The 21,369-nt window shown below is 39.9% G+C and overlaps 17 protein-coding genes across 17 annotated transcripts; 10 read left to right on the top strand and 7 right to left on the bottom strand.

The window, feature by feature from the left end:
- Positions 1 to 131: 131 nt before the first annotated feature.
- LOC121502855 (histone H2B) lies at positions 132 to 593 on the bottom strand. The gene has a single exon (XM_041776791.2). The coding sequence runs from the start codon at positions 543 to 545 to the stop codon at positions 174 to 176; it is 372 nt and encodes a 123-aa protein (XP_041632725.1). The 5' UTR covers positions 546 to 593; the 3' UTR covers positions 132 to 173.
- A 158-nt stretch (positions 594 to 751) lies between these two features.
- LOC121502788 (histone H2A) lies at positions 752 to 1,192 on the top strand. Its single transcript, XM_041776532.2, has one exon. The coding sequence runs from the start codon at positions 770 to 772 to the stop codon at positions 1,142 to 1,144; it is 375 nt and encodes a 124-aa protein (XP_041632466.1). The 5' UTR covers positions 752 to 769; the 3' UTR covers positions 1,145 to 1,192.
- Positions 1,193 to 1,842: 650 nt separating this feature from the next.
- LOC121502853 (histone H4) lies at positions 1,843 to 2,226 on the bottom strand. Its single transcript, XM_041776757.2, has one exon. The coding sequence runs from the start codon at positions 2,195 to 2,197 to the stop codon at positions 1,886 to 1,888; it is 312 nt and encodes a 103-aa protein (XP_041632691.1). The 5' UTR covers positions 2,198 to 2,226; the 3' UTR covers positions 1,843 to 1,885.
- A 261-nt stretch (positions 2,227 to 2,487) lies between these two features.
- On the top strand, positions 2,488 to 2,925 carry LOC121502760 (histone H3). Its single transcript, XM_041776481.2, has one exon. It carries the CDS (start codon positions 2,488 to 2,490, stop codon positions 2,896 to 2,898), a length of 411 nt encoding a protein of 136 aa, XP_041632415.1. The 3' UTR covers positions 2,899 to 2,925.
- Positions 2,926 to 4,686: 1,761 nt separating this feature from the next.
- Positions 4,687 to 5,553, top strand: LOC121502902 (histone H1-like). Its single transcript, XM_070288908.1, has one exon. The coding sequence runs from the start codon at positions 4,727 to 4,729 to the stop codon at positions 5,474 to 5,476; it is 750 nt and encodes a 249-aa protein (XP_070145009.1). The 5' UTR covers positions 4,687 to 4,726; the 3' UTR covers positions 5,477 to 5,553.
- Positions 5,554 to 5,974: 421 nt separating this feature from the next.
- Positions 5,975 to 6,436, bottom strand: LOC121502914 (histone H2B). The gene has a single exon (XM_041777045.2). It carries the CDS (start codon positions 6,386 to 6,388, stop codon positions 6,017 to 6,019), a length of 372 nt encoding a protein of 123 aa, XP_041632979.1. The 5' UTR covers positions 6,389 to 6,436; the 3' UTR covers positions 5,975 to 6,016.
- A 158-nt stretch (positions 6,437 to 6,594) lies between these two features.
- On the top strand, positions 6,595 to 7,035 carry LOC121502903 (histone H2A). Its single transcript, XM_041777016.2, has one exon. The coding sequence runs from the start codon at positions 6,613 to 6,615 to the stop codon at positions 6,985 to 6,987; it is 375 nt and encodes a 124-aa protein (XP_041632950.1). The 5' UTR covers positions 6,595 to 6,612; the 3' UTR covers positions 6,988 to 7,035.
- A 650-nt stretch (positions 7,036 to 7,685) lies between these two features.
- LOC121502919 (histone H4) lies at positions 7,686 to 8,071 on the bottom strand. The gene has a single exon (XM_041777063.2). It carries the CDS (start codon positions 8,038 to 8,040, stop codon positions 7,729 to 7,731), a length of 312 nt encoding a protein of 103 aa, XP_041632997.1. The 5' UTR covers positions 8,041 to 8,071; the 3' UTR covers positions 7,686 to 7,728.
- A 259-nt stretch (positions 8,072 to 8,330) lies between these two features.
- On the top strand, positions 8,331 to 8,768 carry LOC138929466 (histone H3). The gene has a single exon (XM_070288904.1). It carries the CDS (start codon positions 8,331 to 8,333, stop codon positions 8,739 to 8,741), a length of 411 nt encoding a protein of 136 aa, XP_070145005.1. The 3' UTR covers positions 8,742 to 8,768.
- Positions 8,769 to 10,529: 1,761 nt separating this feature from the next.
- LOC121502570 (histone H1-like) lies at positions 10,530 to 11,396 on the top strand. The gene has a single exon (XM_041776259.2). The coding sequence runs from the start codon at positions 10,570 to 10,572 to the stop codon at positions 11,317 to 11,319; it is 750 nt and encodes a 249-aa protein (XP_041632193.1). The 5' UTR covers positions 10,530 to 10,569; the 3' UTR covers positions 11,320 to 11,396.
- Positions 11,397 to 11,808: 412 nt separating this feature from the next.
- LOC121502576 (histone H2B) lies at positions 11,809 to 12,258 on the bottom strand. The gene has a single exon (XM_041776266.2). The coding sequence runs from the start codon at positions 12,229 to 12,231 to the stop codon at positions 11,860 to 11,862; it is 372 nt and encodes a 123-aa protein (XP_041632200.1). The 5' UTR covers positions 12,232 to 12,258; the 3' UTR covers positions 11,809 to 11,859.
- A 179-nt stretch (positions 12,259 to 12,437) lies between these two features.
- On the top strand, positions 12,438 to 12,877 carry LOC121502574 (histone H2A). Its single transcript, XM_070288903.1, has one exon. It carries the CDS (start codon positions 12,456 to 12,458, stop codon positions 12,828 to 12,830), a length of 375 nt encoding a protein of 124 aa, XP_070145004.1. The 5' UTR covers positions 12,438 to 12,455; the 3' UTR covers positions 12,831 to 12,877.
- A 651-nt stretch (positions 12,878 to 13,528) lies between these two features.
- Positions 13,529 to 13,914, bottom strand: LOC121502579 (histone H4). The gene has a single exon (XM_041776269.2). The coding sequence runs from the start codon at positions 13,881 to 13,883 to the stop codon at positions 13,572 to 13,574; it is 312 nt and encodes a 103-aa protein (XP_041632203.1). The 5' UTR covers positions 13,884 to 13,914; the 3' UTR covers positions 13,529 to 13,571.
- Positions 13,915 to 14,136: 222 nt separating this feature from the next.
- Positions 14,137 to 14,611, top strand: LOC138929460 (histone H3). The gene has a single exon (XM_070288897.1). The coding sequence runs from the start codon at positions 14,174 to 14,176 to the stop codon at positions 14,582 to 14,584; it is 411 nt and encodes a 136-aa protein (XP_070144998.1). The 5' UTR covers positions 14,137 to 14,173; the 3' UTR covers positions 14,585 to 14,611.
- Positions 14,612 to 16,372: 1,761 nt separating this feature from the next.
- Positions 16,373 to 17,239, top strand: LOC121502472 (histone H1-like). The gene has a single exon (XM_070288910.1). The coding sequence runs from the start codon at positions 16,413 to 16,415 to the stop codon at positions 17,160 to 17,162; it is 750 nt and encodes a 249-aa protein (XP_070145011.1). The 5' UTR covers positions 16,373 to 16,412; the 3' UTR covers positions 17,163 to 17,239.
- A 2,122-nt stretch (positions 17,240 to 19,361) lies between these two features.
- On the bottom strand, positions 19,362 to 19,732 carry LOC138929470 (histone H4). The gene has a single exon (XM_070288911.1). It carries the CDS (start codon positions 19,701 to 19,703, stop codon positions 19,392 to 19,394), a length of 312 nt encoding a protein of 103 aa, XP_070145012.1. The 5' UTR covers positions 19,704 to 19,732; the 3' UTR covers positions 19,362 to 19,391.
- Positions 19,733 to 19,955: 223 nt separating this feature from the next.
- Positions 19,956 to 20,429, top strand: LOC138929464 (histone H3). The gene has a single exon (XM_070288901.1). It carries the CDS (start codon positions 19,994 to 19,996, stop codon positions 20,402 to 20,404), a length of 411 nt encoding a protein of 136 aa, XP_070145002.1. The 5' UTR covers positions 19,956 to 19,993; the 3' UTR covers positions 20,405 to 20,429.
- The last annotated feature ends 940 nt before the right edge of the window (positions 20,430 to 21,369 follow it).

Here is a 21,369-nt window from a genome sequence, read left to right on the forward strand (position 1 = left end):
AAAATTTTAATTCGAAATAGATTTTATATTTTACAGGACAGCTTTTGGTTTTAAAATGGAAGCTTTATATATTTAAAGAAAAATTAGGCTTTTGAAAATTCAGATTCTTTGGTAAAACTTTTTGTGGCCCTGAAAAGGGCCTTTTTAATGCTTCTCCGCATCCGCGGGGAAATTTACTTGGAGCTGGTGTACTTGGTGACAGCCTTGGTTCCCTCACTGACGGCGTGCTTTGCCAACTCTCCGGGCAGGAGCAGACGAACAGCAGTTTGGATTTCCCGACTGGTGATGGTCGAGCGCTTGTTGTAGTGCGCCAGACGAGAAGCCTCGGCAGCAATGCGCTCGAAGATGTCATTCACAAAGCTGTTCATGATGCTCATCGCCTTCGAGGAAATGCCAGTGTCGGGATGGACCTGCTTCAGGACCTTGTAGATGTAGATAGCATAGCTCTCCTTCCTCTTCCGCTTCTTCTTCTTGTCGTTCTTAGTGATGTTCTTCTGGGCCTTGCCAGCCTTCTTGGCTGCCTTTCCACTGGTTTTAGGCGGCATTATTTTTTCACTTCACTTCACTTTGCGATTAACTCACTTTTCATAGCAGTCGGGCTTGGGTGTTCGCTCTTATACTTTTTTTCAAGCAATGTTTTCAGGTCTAAGGCGACCCACCCCTAACTGAACGCACAGGCAGAACTAAAAGTATAAATTCGTGACAAGCTGGGCAGCCGGCAACATTCGTTCTTCGTGTGTGTGCAGTGAATAAAGTGAAATAAGAGAAAATGTCTGGTCGTGGAAAAGGTGGCAAAGTTAAGGGAAAGGCAAAGTCCCGGTCCAACCGTGCCGGACTTCAGTTCCCTGTCGGCCGTATCCATCGTCTGCTCCGCAAGGGCAACTACGCCGAGCGCGTCGGTGCCGGCGCTCCAGTTTACCTGGCTGCCGTGATGGAATATCTGGCCGCTGAGGTTCTCGAGTTGGCTGGCAATGCTGCTCGTGACAACAAGAAGACGAGGATCATCCCGCGTCATCTGCAGCTGGCCATCCGCAACGACGAAGAGTTGAACAAGCTGCTCTCCGGCGTCACCATTGCCCAGGGAGGTGTGTTGCCCAACATCCAGGCTGTTCTGTTGCCCAAGAAGACCGAGAAGAAGGCTTAAGCGTTCAAAAAGCGTGCCAGAAACCTTGTACATAAAAACAAACTCAAACCCAAACGTCCTTTTCAGGACGACCAAACTATTTTAAAAGAAACTTACATTTTCAAATATGCCTAGCTAAGTTTAAACAATATTAATAATTATATAATAAATAAATTTATATATATAAAATATACATATAATATTTATATTTTTGGTTATCGCTATGCAGAAACCAATAGTACAGTCGCCAGAGAAATTCCAGTAACGAAACAAGACCGAGAAGGCTTAAGCGTTCAAAAAGCGTGCCAGCAACCTTGTACATAAAAACAAACTCAAACCCAAACGTCCTTTTCAGGACGACCAAACTATTTTAAAAGAAACTTACATTTTCAAATATGCCTAGCTAAGTTTAAACAATATTAATAATTATATAATAAATAAATTTTGTATATATAAAATATACATATAATATTTATATTTTTGGTTATCGCTATGCAGAAACCAATAGTACAGTCGTCAGAGAAATTCCAGGACATGGACAATGAACATTGTCATTGCAAGACAGTTTACGCTACCTAAAGATGTGATTGTCTTCCTACGGAAACCCCGACCAATTCAAATAAAGATATTTCCATTCTTGGGCTAGAATATTCAATGTTAAGATATATGCGAAATATAACTTGATAATTTTTCTCTTTTATGAAATTAAGTGGTGGTCCTGAAAAGGACCGATTGTTGAGAAGTACAGACTGTACTGATTTTTTAACCGCCGAAACCGTACAGGGTGCGGCCTTGTCTCTTCAGGGCGTAGACGACGTCCATGGCTGTGACGGTCTTCCTCTTGGCGTGTTCAGTGTAGGTGACGGCATCACGGATCACGTTCTCCAAAAACACCTTCAGAACACCACGGGTTTCCTCGTAAATGAGTCCCGAAATGCGCTTCACGCCGCCACGCCGAGCCAGACGACGGATGGCTGGCTTTGTGATACCCTGGATGTTATCACGCAGCACTTTGCGATGACGCTTGGCGCCACCTTTTCCCAAGCCTTTGCCTCCTTTACCGCGACCAGTCATTTTTCACTATTTTATTTTTACACTTCGAAAGTCACCACTGAACTAATGTAGAAGCCGCGTCGGCCGCTCCTATTTATACCTAAACTCTGCTCTGCACGAGCGAGCCCGAACGCTATGGCCTTCTCGCTCTGTGCTCGACAAACGAAATGGCATGTGCTTCGACTAGCTCTCTCTTTTCCACCCTCCACGTTTTGCTATATAAGAGGGTAGGCAATGCGCAGCTCGTTTATTGTGTTTTCAGACTCGTGAAGTAAACAGTGAACAGACAGTGAAAATAAGAAGAATATAAAATGGCCCGTACCAAGCAGACCGCTCGCAAATCGACTGGTGGCAAGGCGCCACGCAAACAACTGGCAACCAAGGCCGCTCGCAAGAGTGCCCCAGCCACCGGTGGTGTGAAGAAGCCCCATCGCTATCGCCCCGGAACTGTGGCTCTGCGTGAGATCCGTCGCTACCAGAAGAGTACCGAGCTGCTGATCCGCAAGCTGCCTTTCCAGCGCTTGGTGCGTGAAATCGCTCAGGACTTCAAGACTGACCTGCGCTTCCAGAGCTCGGCCGTGATGGCTCTGCAGGAAGCTAGCGAAGCCTACCTGGTTGGTCTCTTTGAAGATACCAACTTGTGTGCCATCCACGCCAAGCGAGTCACAATCATGCCCAAGGACATCCAGCTGGCCCGTCGTATCCGTGGCGAGCGTGCTTAAGTTGAGATTGCTTCGACTAGCAAATAGCGTCAATACATTTTGTACAAATCGGTCCTTTTCAGGACCACAAACATATTTATAATAGAGATTATACATTTTCATATATAATTTACATACTACAAATAAAACATTCCCGGTTTTGCGTTTTTATGGTTAAATATCTTATAGTCAGAGATCGATCTTAAAATATATAAATACAAATATTTACAATTATTTAGATAGTGCGATACTCTATTGGTATCTACGGAATGTAGGGACATTTATATTATTTTAATTCAGGGAATTTTTAAAAGATTAAAAAGGTATATTAAAAAACCAAATTGTACCGTGTTTGATCAAATTGATGTGGTTTTAATCAAACACAATCCAGTATATTTACTTTAATTAGCTTAAGGGGGGATATACATGTAAACCAAAATTTTTTTTGGTTTAAAAAATAGTTTGTTACTTAAAGAATATACTGTGTAAGTTTCATTATCGAATTCCAACTCCAAGTGCCTCAAATCAACTATATACGCAAGGTATATAAGTGTTAAACGTATTTTTCTCTGCTTAAAATTTTTGCATTTTTACCTATGCTATGGGCACGATTCACAAAAAACTATGTAACATATCGGAGTGAATAAAAATTATTATGATCAGCATGAAATTATCTTCTATTTGAACCTAAATGCGGGTAATACAAATGAGTATTACTATTTTTTAAGAGGGTGGGAAGTGAAATCTGATTACCTGAACATGGCATTTTTCCTTAGGAAATTATTTCCTACATTAAAAAATTCACGAAAAATGTCTACATTTTGACCGTTTACATGTATATCCCCCTTAAGGCCTGAAGTTGGTATAGCTAAACTAAAATTTCGCGCAATTTGAATTACGCGTTAATTTCATTATAAATAAATAAATAAATAAAATATTTACTTAAGTTATTAAGTTCGAAATAAATGTATTCAAACTGCTTGATTTGAACATTTTATTTAAGTAATAAAAAACAAATCAATTTGTTTTTTCTATTTTTCTTAAGATATTAATATTACACTTATAAACTAAAAATCCATCAAATTAAATGCTTAAAAGATTTAATTTCCCGTCTCCTTGGGTACTGTGCTCAAGAAAACTCGAATATGAACGTTGTATGGGGAACATAATAGGCCATTTCCAAGAAACAAATGCATAAATTCAGTTTAAACTTTTATTAACTAAAACATGTGTCCTATTTATTTTACAAAATTGACAAAAACTAATATATTTTAAAATATTAATATTTTTTAGGTAGCCAAAACCATACCCGAAAGTACCAAGAAAGCCGACAATTTATGTATGAAAGGGCCAATTTGAAAGTGGTCAAAAAATACCATAATTTGTTTAAAACGAAAATATTTTGAGTGTTCCCGCAAGTAAAAGGTTCAAATTTCACTCTTTCTAAAAAATATTCATAATATTCATAAATTTTAATATTTTAACAGATGATTTTTCACGAAATGCTTTGGTCAAAAATGCAAATCTTGAACTTCAGACACTTTTACAAAATGATCCAAACAATAATTTCACATTAAAATAACTAAACATGTTTTATGAAACATTTAAGTGCTTAAAATAATTAAAACATTCTACCATTTAAAAATATAACATTGAGAAAAGAAGAAAATAAAACTGCACATCGATCAAACATAGGCAACGTAAATGAGCGCTGCCAAACACATAGTTATACTGCTCTCCTCCTCGATTCTCATATCAACGAGGGACGTCGGGTCTAGACCGCTCGCGCCATTTCTATACAAACAAAAGTGTTTTTCGTTAGCTTTCGAAAATAATTAGTGAAGCAAAAATGTCCGACTCTGCAGTGGCAACATCCGCGTCCCCAGTGGCTGCCCCACCAGCGCCAGTTGAGAAGAAGGTGGCCGCCAAAAAGGCATCTGGTTCAGGAGCTACCAAGGCCAAGAAGGCAGCAGTTCCACCATCACATCCGCCAACTCAACAAATGGTGGATGCTTCCATCAAGAACTTGAAGGAGCGTGGTGGCTCATCGCTTCTGGCAATCAAGAAATATATCACTGCCACCTACAAATGCGACGCCCAGAAACTGGCTCCATTCATCAAGAAGTACTTGAAGTCCGCAGTGGCTAATGGAAAGCTGATCCAAACAAAGGGAAAGGGTGCGTCTGGTTCCTTCAAACTGTCGGCCTCTGCCAAAAAGGAGCCCAAGCCAAAGGTTGCGGCTGCTGAGAAAAAAGTCAAAAGCAAGAAGGTAGTCACCAAGAAAGCCGGAGCCACCGCAAAGAAAGCCGCCGGAGCTGCTGACAAGAAACCCAAGGCTAAGAAGGCCGTTGCCACCAAGAAGACTGCCGAGAAGAAGAAAACTGAGAAGGCAAAGGCCAAGGATGCCAAGAAAACTGGAGTCGTAAAGGCAAAGCCAGCAGCAGCAAAGGCTAAGCCGGCCGCCGCGAAGCCAAAGGCAGCCAAGGCACCGAAGGCCAAGGCAGCAGCGTCCGCCAAGCCTAAGAAGGCAGTGAAGAAAGCAACTGCTCCGGCTACCGCTAAGAAGCCGAAAGCCAAGACCACGGCGTCGAAGAAGTAAATTAAGATAATCTTAATTATGGCAATTTTAGATTTCGAAATCTGAAATTTGAAATTGATTTAAACAAGCCCTTTTCAGGGCTACAAAACTTTTTTAAAAGAGAGCTAAATTATCAATTTTTTAAAATTACAAATAGTGTTCCCGCTTCCTTTAAAACCCAGAAGTATTTATATATTTGATAATAAATAATAATACTAATAAATTAATTTTCGGAGGAAAATAGCGTATCGCAGTCAAGAGTCATGTCCGACCCTATAAACCATATTAATTTTTGGTCAGCATATCGATCTAAGTCGATTTTTTGGTAGAATTACTTTTTTTTTCCAAATTTTTTAAAGGGGTCACATTTAAATTGTACTATTCCAGGAAAATTTTAATTCGAAATAGATTTTATATTTTACAGGACAGCTTTTGGTTTTAAAATGGAAGCTTTATATATTTAAAGAAAAATTAGGCTTTTGAAAATTCAGATTCTTTGGTAAAACTTTTTGTGGCCCTGAAAAGGGCCTTTTTAATGCTTCTCCGCATCCGCGGGGAAATTTACTTGGAGCTGGTGTACTTGGTGACAGCCTTGGTTCCCTCACTGACGGCGTGCTTTGCCAACTCTCCGGGCAGGAGCAGACGAACAGCAGTTTGGATTTCCCGACTGGTGATGGTCGAGCGCTTGTTGTAGTGCGCCAGACGAGAAGCCTCGGCAGCAATGCGCTCGAAGATGTCATTCACAAAGCTGTTCATGATGCTCATCGCCTTCGAGGAAATGCCAGTGTCGGGATGGACCTGCTTCAGGACCTTGTAGATGTAGATAGCATAGCTCTCCTTCCTCTTCCGCTTCTTCTTCTTGTCGTTCTTAGTGATGTTCTTCTGGGCCTTGCCAGCCTTCTTGGCTGCCTTTCCACTGGTTTTAGGCGGCATTATTTTTTCACTTCACTTCACTTTGCGATTAACTCACTTTTCATAGCAGTCGGGCTTGGGTGTTCGCTCTTATACTTTTTTTCAAGCAATGTTTTCAGGTCTAAGGCGACCCACCCCTAACTGAACGCACAGGCAGAACTAAAAGTATAAATTCGTGACAAGCTGGGCAGCCGGCAACATTCGTTCTTCGTGTGTGTGCAGTGAATAAAGTGAAATAAGAGAAAATGTCTGGTCGTGGAAAAGGTGGCAAAGTTAAGGGAAAGGCAAAGTCCCGGTCCAACCGTGCCGGACTTCAGTTCCCTGTCGGCCGTATCCATCGTCTGCTCCGCAAGGGCAACTACGCCGAGCGCGTCGGTGCCGGCGCTCCAGTTTACCTGGCTGCCGTGATGGAATATCTGGCCGCTGAGGTTCTCGAGTTGGCTGGCAATGCTGCTCGTGACAACAAGAAGACGAGGATCATCCCGCGTCATCTGCAGCTGGCCATCCGCAACGACGAAGAGTTGAACAAGCTGCTCTCCGGCGTCACCATTGCCCAGGGAGGTGTGTTGCCCAACATCCAGGCTGTTCTGTTGCCCAAGAAGACCGAGAAGAAGGCTTAAGCGTTCAAAAAGCGTGCCAGAAACCTTGTACATAAAAACAAACTCAAACCCAAACGTCCTTTTCAGGACGACCAAACTATTTTAAAAGAAACTTACATTTTCAAATATGCCTAGCTAAGTTTAAACAATATTAATAATTATATAATAAATAAATTTATATATATAAAATATACATATAATATTTATATTTTTGGTTATCGCTATGCAGAAACCAATAGTACAGTCGCCAGAGAAATTCCAGTAACGAAACAAGACCGAGAAGGCTTAAGCGTTCAAAAAGCGTGCCAGCAACCTTGTACATAAAAACAAACTCAAACCCAAACGTCCTTTTCAGGACGACCAAACTATTTTAAAAGAAACTTACATTTTCAAATATGCCTAGCTAAGTTTAAACAATATTAATAATTATATAATAAATAAATTTTGTATATATAAAATATACATATAATATTTATATTTTTGGTTATCGCTATGCAGAAACCAATAGTACAGTCGTCAGAGAAATTCCAGGACATGGACAATGAACATTGTCATTGCAAGACAGTTTACGCTACCTAAAGATGTGATTGTCTTCCTACGGAAACCCCGACCAATTCAAATAAAGATATTTCCATTCTTGGGCTAGAATATTCAATGTTAAGATATATGCGAAATATAACTTGATAATTTTTCTCTTTTATGAAATTAAGTGGTGGTCCTGAAAAGGACCGATTGTTGAGAAGTACAGACTGTACTGATTTTTTAACCGCCGAAACCGTACAGGGTGCGGCCTTGTCTCTTCAGGGCGTAGACGACGTCCATGGCTGTGACGGTCTTCCTCTTGGCGTGTTCAGTGTAGGTGACGGCATCACGGATCACGTTCTCCAAAAACACCTTCAGAACACCACGGGTTTCCTCGTAAATGAGTCCCGAAATGCGCTTCACGCCGCCACGCCGAGCCAGACGACGGATGGCTGGCTTTGTGATACCCTGGATGTTATCACGCAGCACTTTGCGATGACGCTTGGCGCCACCTTTTCCCAAGCCTTTGCCTCCTTTACCGCGACCAGTCATTTTTCACTATTTTATTTTTACACTTCGAAAGTCACCACTGAACTAATGTAGAAGCCGCGTCGGCCGCTCCTATTTATACCTAAACTCTGCTCTGCACGAGCGAGCCCGAACGCTATGGCCTTCTCGCTCTGTGCTCGACAAACGAAATGGCATGTGCTTCGACTAGCTCTCTCTTTTCCACCCTCCACGTTTTGCTATATAAGAGGGTAGGCAATGCGCAGCTCGTTTATTGTGTTTTCAGACTCGTGAAGTAAACAGTGAACAGACAGTGAAAATAAGAAGAATATAAAATGGCCCGTACCAAGCAGACCGCTCGCAAATCGACTGGTGGCAAGGCGCCACGCAAACAACTGGCAACCAAGGCCGCTCGCAAGAGTGCCCCAGCCACCGGTGGTGTGAAGAAGCCCCATCGCTATCGCCCCGGAACTGTGGCTCTGCGTGAGATCCGTCGCTACCAGAAGAGTACCGAGCTGCTGATCCGCAAGCTGCCTTTCCAGCGCTTGGTGCGTGAAATCGCTCAGGACTTCAAGACTGACCTGCGCTTCCAGAGCTCGGCCGTGATGGCTCTGCAGGAAGCTAGCGAAGCCTACCTGGTTGGTCTCTTTGAAGATACCAACTTGTGTGCCATCCACGCCAAGCGAGTCACAATCATGCCCAAGGACATCCAGCTGGCCCGTCGTATCCGTGGCGAGCGTGCTTAAGTTGAGATTGCTTCGACTAGCAAATAGCGTCAATACATTTTGTACAAATCGGTCCTTTTCAGGACCACAAACATATTTATAATAGAGATTATACATTTTCATATATAATTTACATACTACAAATAAAACATTCCCGGTTTTGCGTTTTTATGGTTAAATATCTTATAGTCAGAGATCGATCTTAAAATATATAAATACAAATATTTACAATTATTTAGATAGTGCGATACTCTATTGGTATCTACGGAATGTAGGGACATTTATATTATTTTAATTCAGGGAATTTTTAAAAGATTAAAAAGGTATATTAAAAAACCAAATTGTACCGTGTTTGATCAAATTGATGTGGTTTTAATCAAACACAATCCAGTATATTTACTTTAATTAGCTTAAGGGGGGATATACATGTAAACCAAAATTTTTTTTGGTTTAAAAAATAGTTTGTTACTTAAAGAATATACTGTGTAAGTTTCATTATCGAATTCCAACTCCAAGTGCCTCAAATCAACTATATACGCAAGGTATATAAGTGTTAAACGTATTTTTCTCTGCTTAAAATTTTTGCATTTTTACCTATGCTATGGGCACGATTCACAAAAAACTATGTAACATATCGGAGTGAATAAAAATTATTATGATCAGCATGAAATTATCTTCTATTTGAACCTAAATGCGGGTAATACAAATGAGTATTACTATTTTTTAAGAGGGTGGGAAGTGAAATCTGATTACCTGAAAATGGCATTTTTCCTTAGGAAATTATTTCCTACATTAAAAAATTCACGAAAAATGTCTACATTTTGACCGTTTACATGTATATCCCCCTTAAGGCCTGAAGTTGGTATAGCTAAACTAAAATTTCGCGCAATTTGAATTACGCGTTAATTTCATTATAAATAAATAAATAAATAAAATATTTACTTAAGTTATTAAGTTCGAAATAAATGTATTCAAACTGCTTGATTTGAACATTTTATTTAAGTAATAAAAAACAAATCAATTTGTTTTTTCTATTTTTCTTAAGATATTAATATTACACTTATAAACTAAAAATCCATCAAATTAAATGCTTAAAAGATTTCATTTCCCGTCTCCTTGGGTACTGTGCTCAAGAAAACTCGAATATGAACGTTGTATGGGGAACATAATAGGCCATTTCCAAGAAACAAATGCATAAATTCAGTTTAAACTTTTATTAACTAAAACATGTGTCCTATTTATTTTACAAAATTGACAAAAACTAATATATTTTAAAATATTAATATTTTTTAGGTAGCCAAAACCATACCCGAAAGTACCAAGAAAGCCGACAATTTATGTATGAAAGGGCCAATTTGAAAGTGGTCAAAAAATACCATAATTTGTTTAAAACGAAAATATTTTGAGTGTTCCCGCAAGTAAAAGGTTCAAATTTCACTCTTTCTAAAAAATATTCATAATATTCATAAATTTTAATATTTTAACAGATGATTTTTCACGAAATGCTTTGGTCAAAAATGCAAATCTTGAACTTCAGACACTTTTACAAAATGATCCAAACAATAATTTCACATTAAAATAACTAAACATGTTTTATGAAACATTTAAGTGCTTAAAATAATTAAAACATTCTACCATTTAAAAATATAACATTGAGAAAAGAAGAAAATAAAACTGCACATCGATCAAACATAGGCAACGTAAATGAGCGCTGCCAAACACATAGTTATACTGCTCTCCTCCTCGATTCTCATATCAACGAGGGACGTCGGGTCTAGACCGCTCGCGCCATTTCTATACAAACAAAAGTGTTTTTCGTTAGCTTTCGAAAATAATTAGTGAAGCAAAAATGTCCGACTCTGCAGTGGCAACATCCGCGTCCCCAGTGGCTGCCCCACCAGCGCCAGTTGAGAAGAAGGTGGCCGCCAAAAAGGCATCTGGTTCAGGAGCTACCAAGGCCAAGAAGGCAGCAGTTCCACCATCACATCCGCCAACTCAACAAATGGTGGATGCTTCCATCAAGAACTTGAAGGAGCGTGGTGGCTCATCGCTTCTGGCAATCAAGAAATATATCACTGCCACCTACAAATGCGACGCCCAGAAACTGGCTCCATTCATCAAGAAGTACTTGAAGTCCGCAGTGGCTAATGGAAAGCTGATCCAAACAAAGGGAAAGGGTGCGTCTGGTTCCTTCAAACTGTCGGCCTCTGCCAAAAAGGAGCCCAAGCCAAAGGTTGCGGCTGCTGAGAAAAAAGTCAAAAGCAAGAAGGTAGTCACCAAGAAAGCCGGAGCCACCGCAAAGAAAGCCGCCGGAGCTGCTGACAAGAAACCCAAGGCTAAGAAGGCCGTTGCCACCAAGAAGACTGCCGAGAAGAAGAAAACTGAGAAGGCAAAGGCCAAGGATGCCAAGAAAACTGGAGTCGTAAAGGCAAAGCCAGCAGCAGCAAAGGCTAAGCCGGCCGCCGCGAAGCCAAAGGCAGCCAAGGCACCGAAGGCCAAGGCAGCAGCGTCCGCCAAGCCTAAGAAGGCAGTGAAGAAAGCAACTGCTCCGGCTACCGCTAAGAAGCCGAAAGCCAAGACCACGGCGTCGAAGAAGTAAATTAAGATAATCTTAATTATGGCAATTTTAGATTTCGAAATCTGAAATTTGAAATTGATTTAAACAAGCCCTTTTCAGGGCTACAAAACTTTTTTAAAAGAGAGCTAAATTATCAATTTTTTAAAATTACAAATAGTGTTCCCGCTTCCTTTAAAACCCAGAAGTATTTATATATTTGATAATAAATAATAATACTAATAAATTAATTTTCGGAGGAAAATAGCGTATCGCAGTCAAGAGTCATGTCCGACCCTATAAACCATATTAATTTTTGGTCAGCATATCGATCTAAGTCGATTTTTTGGTAGAATTACTTTTTTTTTCCAAATTTTTTAAAGGGGTCACATTTAAATTGTACTATTCCAGGAAAATTTTAATTCGAAATAGATTTTATATTTTACAGGACAGCTTTTGGTTTTAAAATGGAAGCTTTATATATTTAAAGAAAAATTAGGCTTTTGAAAATTCAGATTCTTTGGTAAAACTTTTTGTGGCCCTGAAAAGGGCCTTTTTAATGCTTCTCCGCATCCGCGGGGAAATTTACTTGGAGCTGGTGTACTTGGTGACAGCCTTGGTTCCCTCACTGACGGCGTGCTTTGCCAACTCTCCGGGCAGGAGCAGACGAACAGCAGTTTGGATTTCCCGACTGGTGATGGTCGAGCGCTTGTTGTAGTGCGCCAGACGAGAAGCCTCGGCAGCAATGCGCTCGAAGATGTCATTCACAAAGCTGTTCATGATGCTCATCGCCTTCGAGGAAATGCCAGTGTCGGGATGGACCTGCTTCAGGACCTTGTAGATGTAGATAGCATAGCTCTCCTTCCTCTTCCGCTTCTTCTTCTTGTCGTTCTTAGTGATGTTCTTCTGGGCCTTGCCAGCCTTCTTGGCTGCCTTTCCACTGGTTTTAGGCGGCATTATTTTTTCACTTCACTTCACTTTGCGATTAACTCACTTTTCATAGCAGTCGGGCTTGGGTGTTCGCTCTTATACTTTTTTTCAAGCAATGTTTTCAGGTCTAAGGCGACCCACCCCTAACTGAACGCACAGGCAGAACTAAAAGTATAAATTCGTGACAAGCTGGGCAGCCGGCAACATTCGTTCTTCGTGTGTGTGCAGTGAATAAAGTGAAATAAGAGAAAATGTCTGGTCGTGGAAAAGGTGGCAAAGTTAAGGGAAAGGCAAAGTCCCGGTCCAACCGTGCCGGACTTCAGTTCCCTGTCGGCCGTATCCATCGTCTGCTCCGCAAGGGCAACTACGCCGAGCGCGTCGGTGCCGGCGCTCCAGTTTACCTGGCTGCCGTGATGGAATATCTGGCCGCTGAGGTTCTCGAGTTGGCTGGCAATGCTGCTCGTGACAACAAGAAGACGAGGATCATCCCGCGTCATCTGCAGCTGGCCATCCGCAACGACGAAGAGTTGAACAAGCTGCTCTCCGGCGTCACCATTGCCCAGGGAGGTGTGTTGCCCAACATCCAGGCTGTTCTGTTGCCCAAGAAGACCGAGAAGAAGGCTTAAGCGTTCAAAAAGCGTGCCAGAAACCTTGTACATAAAAACAAACTCAAACCCAAACGTCCTTTTCAGGACGACCAAACTATTTTAAAAGAAACTTACATTTTCAAATATGCCTAGCTAAGTTTAAACAATATTAATAATTATATAATAAATAAATTTATATATATAAAATATACATATAATATTTATATTTTTGGTTATCGCTATGCAGAAACCAATAGTACAGTCGCCAGAGAAATTCCAGTAACGAAACAAGACCGAGAAGGCTTAAGCGTTCAAAAAGCGTGCCAGCAACCTTGTACATAAAAACAAACTCAAACCCAAACGTCCTTTTCAGGACGACCAAACTATTTTAAAAGAAACTTACATTTTCAAATATGCCTAGCTAAGTTTAAACAATATTAATAATTATATAATAAATAAATTTTGTATATATAAAATATACATATAATATTTATATTTTTGGTTATCGCTATGCAGAAACCAATAGTACAGTCGTCAGAGAAATTCCAGGACATGGACAATGAACATTGTCATTGCAAGACAGTTTACGCTACCTAAAGATGTGATTGTCTTCCTACGGAAACCCCGACCAATTCAAATAAAGATATTTCCATTCTTGGGCTAGAATATTCAATGTTAAGATATATGCGAAATATAACTTGATAATTTTTCTCTTTTATGAAATTAAGTGGTGGTCCTGAAAAGGACCGATTGTTGAGAAGTACAGACTGTACTGATTTTTTAACCGCCGAAACCGTACAGGGTGCGGCCTTGTCTCTTCAGGGCGTAGACGACGTCCATGGCTGTGACGGTCTTCCTCTTGGCGTGTTCAGTGTAGGTGACGGCATCACGGATCACGTTCTCCAAAAACACCTTCAGAACACCACGGGTTTCCTCGTAAATGAGTCCCGAAATGCGCTTCACGCCGCCACGCCGAGCCAGACGACGGATGGCTGGCTTTGTGATACCCTGGATGTTATCACGCAGCACTTTGCGATGACGCTTGGCGCCACCTTTTCCCAAGCCTTTGCCTCCTTTACCGCGACCAGTCATTTTTCACTATTTTATTTTTACACTTCGAAAGTCACCACTGAACTAATGTAGAAGCCGCGTCGGCCGCTCCTATTTATACCTAAACTCTGCTCTGCACGAGCGAGCCCGAACGCTATGGCCTTCTCGCTCTGTGCTCGACAAACGAAATGGCATGTGCTTCGACTAGCTCTCTCTTTTCCACCCTCCACGTTTTGCTATATAAGAGGGTAGGCAATGCGCAGCTCGTTTATTGTGTTTTCAGACTCGTGAAGTAAACAGTGGACAGACAGTGAAAATAAGAAGAATATAAAATGGCCCGTACCAAGCAGACCGCTCGCAAATCGACTGGTGGCAAGGCGCCACGCAAACAACTGGCAACCAAGGCCGCTCGCAAGAGTGCCCCAGCCACCGGTGGTGTGAAGAAGCCCCATCGCTATCGCCCCGGAACTGTGGCTCTGCGTGAGATCCGTCGCTACCAGAAGAGTACCGAGCTGCTGATCCGCAAGCTGCCTTTCCAGCGCTTGGTGCGTGAAATCGCTCAGGACTTCAAGACTGACCTGCGCTTCCAGAGCTCGGCCGTGATGGCTCTGCAGGAAGCTAGCGAAGCCTACCTGGTTGGTCTCTTTGAAGATACCAACTTGTGTGCCATCCACGCCAAGCGAGTCACAATCATGCCCAAGGACATCCAGCTGGCCCGTCGTATCCGTGGCGAGCGTGCTTAAGTTGAGATTGCTTCGACTAGCAAATAGCGTCAATACATTTTGTACAAATCGGTCCTTTTCAGGACCACAAACATATTTATAATAGAGATTATACATTTTCATATATAATTTACATACTACAAATAAAACATTCCCGGTTTTGCGTTTTTATGGTTAAATATCTTATAGTCAGAGATCGATCTTAAAATATATAAATACAAATATTTACAATTATTTAGATAGTGCGATACTCTATTGGTATCTACGGAATGTAGGGACATTTATATTATTTTAATTCAGGGAATTTTTAAAAGATTAAAAAGGTATATTAAAAAACCAAATTGTACCGTGTTTGATCAAATTGATGTGGTTTTAATCAAACACAATCCAGTATATTTACTTTAATTAGCTTAAGGGGGGATATACATGTAAACCAAAATTTTTTTTGGTTTAAAAAATAGTTTGTTACTTAAAGAATATACTGTGTAAGTTTCATTATCGAATTCCAACTCCAAGTGCCTCAAATCAACTATATACGCAAGGTATATAAGTGTTAAACGTATTTTTCTCTGCTTAAAATTTTTGCATTTTTACCTATGCTATGGGCACGATTCACAAAAAACTATGTAACATATCGGAGTGAATAAAAATTATTATGATCAGCATGAAATTATCTTCTATTTGAACCTAAATGCGGGTAATACAAATGAGTATTACTATTTTTTAAGAGGGTGGGAAGTGAAATCTGATTACCTGAAAATGGCATTTTTCCTTAGGAAATTATTTCCTACATTAAAAAATTCACGAAAAATGTCTACATTTTGACCGTTTACATGTATATCCCCCTTAAGGCCTGAAGTTGGTATAGCTAAACTAAAATTTCGCGCAATTTGAATTACGCGTTAATTTCATTATAAATAAATAAATAAATAAAATATTTACTTAAGTTATTAAGTTCGAAATAAATGTATTCAAACTGCTTGATTTGAACATTTTATTTAAGTAATAAAAAACAAATCAATTTGTTTTTTCTATTTTTCTTAAGATATTAATATTACACTTATAAACTAAAAATCCATCAAATTAAATGCTTAAAAGATTTAATTTCCCGTCTCCTTGGGTACTGTGCTCAAGAAAACTCGAATATGAACGTTGTATGGGGAACATAATAGGCCATTTCCAAGAAACAAATGCATAAATTCAGTTTAAACTTTTATTAACTAAAACATGTGTCCTATTTATTTTACAAAATTGACAAAAACTAATATATTTTAAAATATTAATATTTTTTAGGTAGCCAAAACCATACCCGAAAGTACCAAGAAAGCCGACAATTTATGTATGAAAGGGCCAATTTGAAAGTGGTCAAAAAATACCATAATTTGTTTAAAACGAAAATATTTTGAGTGTTCCCGCAAGTAAAAGGTTCAAATTTCACTCTTTCTAAAAAATATTCATAATATTCATAAATTTTAATATTTTAACAGATGATTTTTCACGAAATGCTTTGGTCAAAAATGCAAATCTTGAACTTCAGACACTTTTACAAAATGATCCAAACAATAATTTCACATTAAAATAACTAAACATGTTTTATGAAACATTTAAGTGCTTAAAATAATTAAAACATTCTACCATTTAAAAATATAACATTGAGAAAAGAAGAAAATAAAACTGCACATCGATCAAACATAGGCAACGTAAATGAGCGCTGCCAAACACATAGTTATACTGCTCTCCTCCTCGATTCTCATATCAACGAGGGACGTCGGGTCTAGACCGCTCGCGCCATTTCTATACAAACAAAAGTGTTTTTCGTTAGCTTTCGAAAATAATTAGTGAAGCAAAAATGTCCGACTCTGCAGTGGCAACATCCGCGTCCCCAGTGGCTGCCCCACCAGCGCCAGTTGAGAAGAAGGTGGCCGCCAAAAAGGCATCTGGTTCAGGAGCTACCAAGGCCAAGAAGGCAGCAGTTCCACCATCACATCCGCCAACTCAACAAATGGTGGATGCTTCCATCAAGAACTTGAAGGAGCGTGGTGGCTCATCGCTTCTGGCAATCAAGAAATATATCACTGCCACCTACAAATGCGACGCCCAGAAACTGGCTCCATTCATCAAGAAGTACTTGAAGTCCGCAGTGGCTAATGGAAAGCTGATCCAAACAAAGGGAAAGGGTGCGTCTGGTTCCTTCAAACTGTCGGCCTCTGCCAAAAAGGAGCCCAAGCCAAAGGTTGCGGCTGCTGAGAAAAAAGTCAAAAGCAAGAAGGTAGTCACCAAGAAAGCCGGAGCCACCGCAAAGAAAGCCGCCGGAGCTGCTGACAAGAAACCCAAGGCTAAGAAGGCCGTTGCCACCAAGAAGACTGCCGAGAAGAAGAAAACTGAGAAGGCAAAGGCCAAGGATGCCAAGAAAACTGGAGTCGTAAAGGCAAAGCCAGCAGCAGCAAAGGCTAAGCCGGCCGCCGCGAAGCCAAAGGCAGCCAAGGCACCGAAGGCCAAGGCAGCAGCGTCCGCCAAGCCTAAGAAGGCAGTGAAGAAAGCAACTGCTCCGGCTACCGCTAAGAAGCCGAAAGCCAAGACCACGGCGTCGAAGAAGTAAATTAAGATAATCTTAATTATGGCAATTTTAGATTTCGAAATCTGAAATTTGAAATTGATTTAAACAAGCCCTTTTCAGGGCTACAAAACTTTTTTAAAAGAGAGCTAAATTATCAATTTTTTAAAATTACAAATAGTGTTCCCGCTTCCTTTAAAACCCAGAAGTATTTATATATTTGATAATAAATAATAATACTAATAAATTAATTTTCGGAGGAAAATAGCGTATCGCAGTCAAGAGTCATGTCCGACCCTATAAACCATATTAATTTTTGGTCAGCATATCGATCTAAGTCGATTTTTTGGTAGAATTACTTTTTTTTTCCAAATTTTTTAAAGGGGTCACATTTAAATTGTACTATTCCAGGAAAATTTTAATTCGAAATAGATTTTATATTTTACAGGACAGCTTTTGGTTTTAAAATGGAAGCTTTATATATTTAAAGAAAAATTAGGCTTTTGAAAATTCAGATTCTTTGGTAAAACTTTTTGTGGCCCTGAAAAGGGCCTTTTTAATGCTTCTCCGCATCCGCGGGGAAATTTACTTGGAGCTGGTGTACTTGGTGACAGCCTTGGTTCCCTCACTGACGGCGTGCTTTGCCAACTCTCCGGGCAGGAGCAGACGAACAGCAGTTTGGCCATCCGCAACGACGAAGAGTTGAACAAGCTGCTCTCCGGCGTCACCATTGCCCAGGGAGGTGTGTTGCCCAACATCCAGGCTGTTCTGTGGCCCAAGAAGACCGAGAAGAAGGCTTAAGGGGGTCTTCTCATTCAAAAGCCGTTTTTGGACCCTTTTTAAAAAAATTCTTATTTTAAAACGCAAAGAATAATTGGAAACTTTTTTTATTTATTGAATTCAAAAATGTTCAAAGTACCTAAAAAAGTTGTTCTTGCCTCGATACGAGGGTTGTTCAAAGAGTAATGAGACTTCAAACTTGGTGGTCGAAAAAAAAGGTGTCGTCCTGGCGGCCACGATTCAGGGTCTCCAGAGCGTCCGAAATGAAAAATAAAAACGGGGTTATAATCAGAATTGATGTCATTTTCGGGTGACGGAACAGATTTTTTTTTTAAATTTTTTTAAACAAAATGGCGGCCATTCAAAAAAAAAAATTTCGATTTCGGGCTTTTTTTTTGTAGTTTAGTGTAAAAAAAAATAGAAAAAAAAATTTAAAAAAAAATCTGTTCCGTCACCCGTGAATGGTGACAATTCTGTGTCGACTCCACTTTGTTTCATGAAAATCGGTTCAGTTGAACTGGAGATATCATGGCCGCCAGTTCGAAAAACGTGGTTTCGAGCTAAACGCGTTTGAAGTTTGAAAAAAGCTCATTTTGCGAAGAACTTGCTTCACAAAAAAGGCTGTATCTTCTAAAGTATTTCGAATTTCTAAAAATCCTTTTGGGGACATATACACACCATCCCAAGCTATAAATAAATGCAAAAAAAAAAAAAATCGAAAAAAAAAAGTTGCCCAATGAGAAGACCCCCTTAAGCGTTCAAAAAGCGTGCCAGAAACCTTGTACATAAAAACAAACTCAAACCCAAACGTCCTTTTCAGGACGACCAAACTATTTCAAAAGAAACTTACATTTTCAAATATGCCTAGCTAAGTTTAAACAATATTAATAATTATATAATAAATAAATTTATATATATAAAATATACATATAATATTTATATTTTTGGTTATCGCTATGCAGAAACCAATAGTACAGTCGCCAGAGAAATTCCAGTAACGAAACAAGACCGAGAAGGCTTAAGCGTTCAAAAAGCGTGCCAGCAACCTTGTACATAAAAACAAACTCAAACCCAAACGTCCTTTTCAGGACGACCAAACTATTTTAAAAGAAACTTACATTTTCAAATATGCCTAGCTAAGTTTAAACAATATTAATAATTATATAATAAATAAATTTATATATATAAAATATACATATAATATTTATATTTTTGGTTATCGCTATGCAGAAACCAATAGTACAGTCGTCAGAGAAATTCCAGGACATGGACAATGAACATTGTCATTGCAAGACAGTTTACGCTACCTAAAGATGTGATTGTCTTCCTACGGAAACCCCGACCAATTCAAATAAAGATATTTCCATTCTTGGGCTAGAATATTCAATGTTAAGATATATGCGAAATATAACTTGATAATTTTTCTCTTTTATGAAATTAAGTGGTGGTCCTGAAAAGGACCGATTGTTGAGAAGTACAGACTGTACTGATTTTTTAACCGCCGAAACCGTACAGGGTGCGGCCTTGTCTCTTCAGGGCGTAGACGACGTCCATGGCTGTGACGGTCTTCCTCTTGGCGTGTTCAGTGTAGGTGACGGCATCACGGATCACGTTCTCCAAAAACACCTTCAGAACACCACGGGTTTCCTCGTAAATGAGTCCCGAAATGCGCTTCACGCCGCCACGCCGAGCCAGACGACGGATGGCTGGCTTTGTGATACCCTGGATGTTATCACGCAGCACTTTGCGATGACGCTTGGCGCCACCTTTTCCCAAGCCTTTGCCTCCTTTACCGCGACCAGTCATTTTTCACTATTTTATTTTTACACTTCGAAAGTCACCACTGAACTAATGTAGAAGCCGCGTCGGCCGCTCCTATTTATACCTAAACTCTGCTCTGCACGAGCGAGCCCGAACGCTATGGCCTTCTCGCTCTGTGCTCGACAAACGAAATGGCATGTGCTTCGACTAGCTCTCTCTTTTCCACCCTCCACGTTTTGCTATATAAGAGGGTAGGCAATGCGCAGCTCGTTTATTGTGTTTTCAGACTCGTGAAGTAAACAGTGGACAGACAGTGAAAATAAGAAGAATATAAAATGGCCCGTACCAAGCAGACCGCTCGCAAATCGACTGGTGGCAAGGCGCCACGCAAACAACTGGCAACCAAGGCCGCTCGCAAGAGTGCCCCAGCCACCGGTGGTGTGAAGAAGCCCCATCGCTATCGCCCCGGAACTGTGGCTCTGCGTGAGATCCGTCGCTACCAGAAGAGTACCGAGCTGCTGATCCGCAAGCTGCCTTTCCAGCGCTTGGTGCGTGAAATCGCTCAGGACTTCAAGACTGACCTGCGCTTCCAGAGCTCGGCCGTGATGGCTCTGCAGGAAGCTAGCGAAGCCTACCTGGTTGGTCTCTTTGAAGATACCAACTTGTGTGCCATCCACGCCAAGCGAGTCACAATCATGCCCAAGGACATCCAGCTGGCCCGTCGTATCCGTGGCGAGCGTGCTTAAGTTGAGATTGCTTCGACTAGCAAATAGCGTCAATACATTTTGTACAAATCGGTCCTTTTCAGGACCACAAACATATTTATAATAGAGATTATACATTTTCATATATAATTTACATACTACAAATAAAACATTCCCGGTTTTGCGTTTTTATGGTTAAATATCTTATAGTCAGAGATCGATCTTAAAATATATAAATACAAATATTTACAATTATTTAGATAGTGCGATACTCTATTGGTATCTACGGAATGTAGGGACATTTATATTATTTTAATTCAGGGAATTTTTAAAAGATTAAAAAGGTATATTAAAAAACCAAATTGTACCGTGTTTGATCAAATTGATGTGGTTTTAATCAAACACAATCCAGTATATTTACTTTAATTAGCTTAAGGGGGGATATACATGTAAACCAAATTTTTTTTTGGTTTAAAAAATAGTTTGTTACTTAAAGAATATACTGTGTAAGTTTCATTATCGAATTCCAACTCCAAGTGCCTCAAATCAACTATATACGCAAGGTATATAAGTGTTAAACGTATTTTTCTCTGCTTAAAATTTTTGCATTTTTACCTATGCTATGGGCACGATTCACAAAAAACTATGTAACATATCGGAGTGAATCAAAAATTATTATGATTAGCATGAAATTATCTTCTATTTGAACCTAAATGCGGGTAATACAAATGAATATTACTATTTTTTAAGAGGGTGGGAAGTGAAATCTGATTACCTGAAAATGGCATTTTTCCTTAGGAAATTATTAAAAAATTCACGAAAAATGTCTACATTTTGACCGTTTACATGTATATCCCCCCTTAAGGCCTGAAGTTGGTATAGCTAAACTAAAATTTCGCGCAATTTGAATTACGCGTTAATTTCATAATAAATAAATAAATAAATAAAATATTTACTTAAGTTATTAAGTTCGAAATAAATGTATTCAAACTGCTTGATTTGAACAT

This window comes from Drosophila kikkawai, unplaced genomic scaffold (assembly GCF_030179895.1).
Source record: "Drosophila kikkawai strain 14028-0561.14 unplaced genomic scaffold, DkikHiC1v2 scaffold_209, whole genome shotgun sequence".
Taxonomy (NCBI): domain Eukaryota; kingdom Metazoa; phylum Arthropoda; class Insecta; order Diptera; family Drosophilidae; genus Drosophila; species Drosophila kikkawai.

What these genes read in the sequence shown, in the direction of transcription:
- LOC121502855 (XM_041776791.2), bottom strand. Translation starts at nt 545, where the DNA reads ATGCCGCCTAAAACCAGTGGAAAGGCAGCCAAGAAGGCTGGCAAGGCC.
- LOC121502788 (XM_041776532.2), top strand. Translation starts at nt 770, where the DNA reads ATGTCTGGTCGTGGAAAAGGTGGCAAAGTTAAGGGAAAGGCAAAGTCC.
- LOC121502853 (XM_041776757.2), bottom strand. Translation starts at nt 2,197, where the DNA reads ATGACTGGTCGCGGTAAAGGAGGCAAAGGCTTGGGAAAAGGTGGCGCC.
- LOC121502760 (XM_041776481.2), top strand. Translation starts at nt 2,488, where the DNA reads ATGGCCCGTACCAAGCAGACCGCTCGCAAATCGACTGGTGGCAAGGCG.
- LOC121502902 (XM_070288908.1), top strand. Translation starts at nt 4,727, where the DNA reads ATGTCCGACTCTGCAGTGGCAACATCCGCGTCCCCAGTGGCTGCCCCA.
- LOC121502914 (XM_041777045.2), bottom strand. Translation starts at nt 6,388, where the DNA reads ATGCCGCCTAAAACCAGTGGAAAGGCAGCCAAGAAGGCTGGCAAGGCC.
- LOC121502903 (XM_041777016.2), top strand. Translation starts at nt 6,613, where the DNA reads ATGTCTGGTCGTGGAAAAGGTGGCAAAGTTAAGGGAAAGGCAAAGTCC.
- LOC121502919 (XM_041777063.2), bottom strand. Translation starts at nt 8,040, where the DNA reads ATGACTGGTCGCGGTAAAGGAGGCAAAGGCTTGGGAAAAGGTGGCGCC.
- LOC138929466 (XM_070288904.1), top strand. Translation starts at nt 8,331, where the DNA reads ATGGCCCGTACCAAGCAGACCGCTCGCAAATCGACTGGTGGCAAGGCG.
- LOC121502570 (XM_041776259.2), top strand. Translation starts at nt 10,570, where the DNA reads ATGTCCGACTCTGCAGTGGCAACATCCGCGTCCCCAGTGGCTGCCCCA.
- LOC121502576 (XM_041776266.2), bottom strand. Translation starts at nt 12,231, where the DNA reads ATGCCGCCTAAAACCAGTGGAAAGGCAGCCAAGAAGGCTGGCAAGGCC.
- LOC121502574 (XM_070288903.1), top strand. Translation starts at nt 12,456, where the DNA reads ATGTCTGGTCGTGGAAAAGGTGGCAAAGTTAAGGGAAAGGCAAAGTCC.
- LOC121502579 (XM_041776269.2), bottom strand. Translation starts at nt 13,883, where the DNA reads ATGACTGGTCGCGGTAAAGGAGGCAAAGGCTTGGGAAAAGGTGGCGCC.
- LOC138929460 (XM_070288897.1), top strand. Translation starts at nt 14,174, where the DNA reads ATGGCCCGTACCAAGCAGACCGCTCGCAAATCGACTGGTGGCAAGGCG.
- LOC121502472 (XM_070288910.1), top strand. Translation starts at nt 16,413, where the DNA reads ATGTCCGACTCTGCAGTGGCAACATCCGCGTCCCCAGTGGCTGCCCCA.
- LOC138929470 (XM_070288911.1), bottom strand. Translation starts at nt 19,703, where the DNA reads ATGACTGGTCGCGGTAAAGGAGGCAAAGGCTTGGGAAAAGGTGGCGCC.
- LOC138929464 (XM_070288901.1), top strand. Translation starts at nt 19,994, where the DNA reads ATGGCCCGTACCAAGCAGACCGCTCGCAAATCGACTGGTGGCAAGGCG.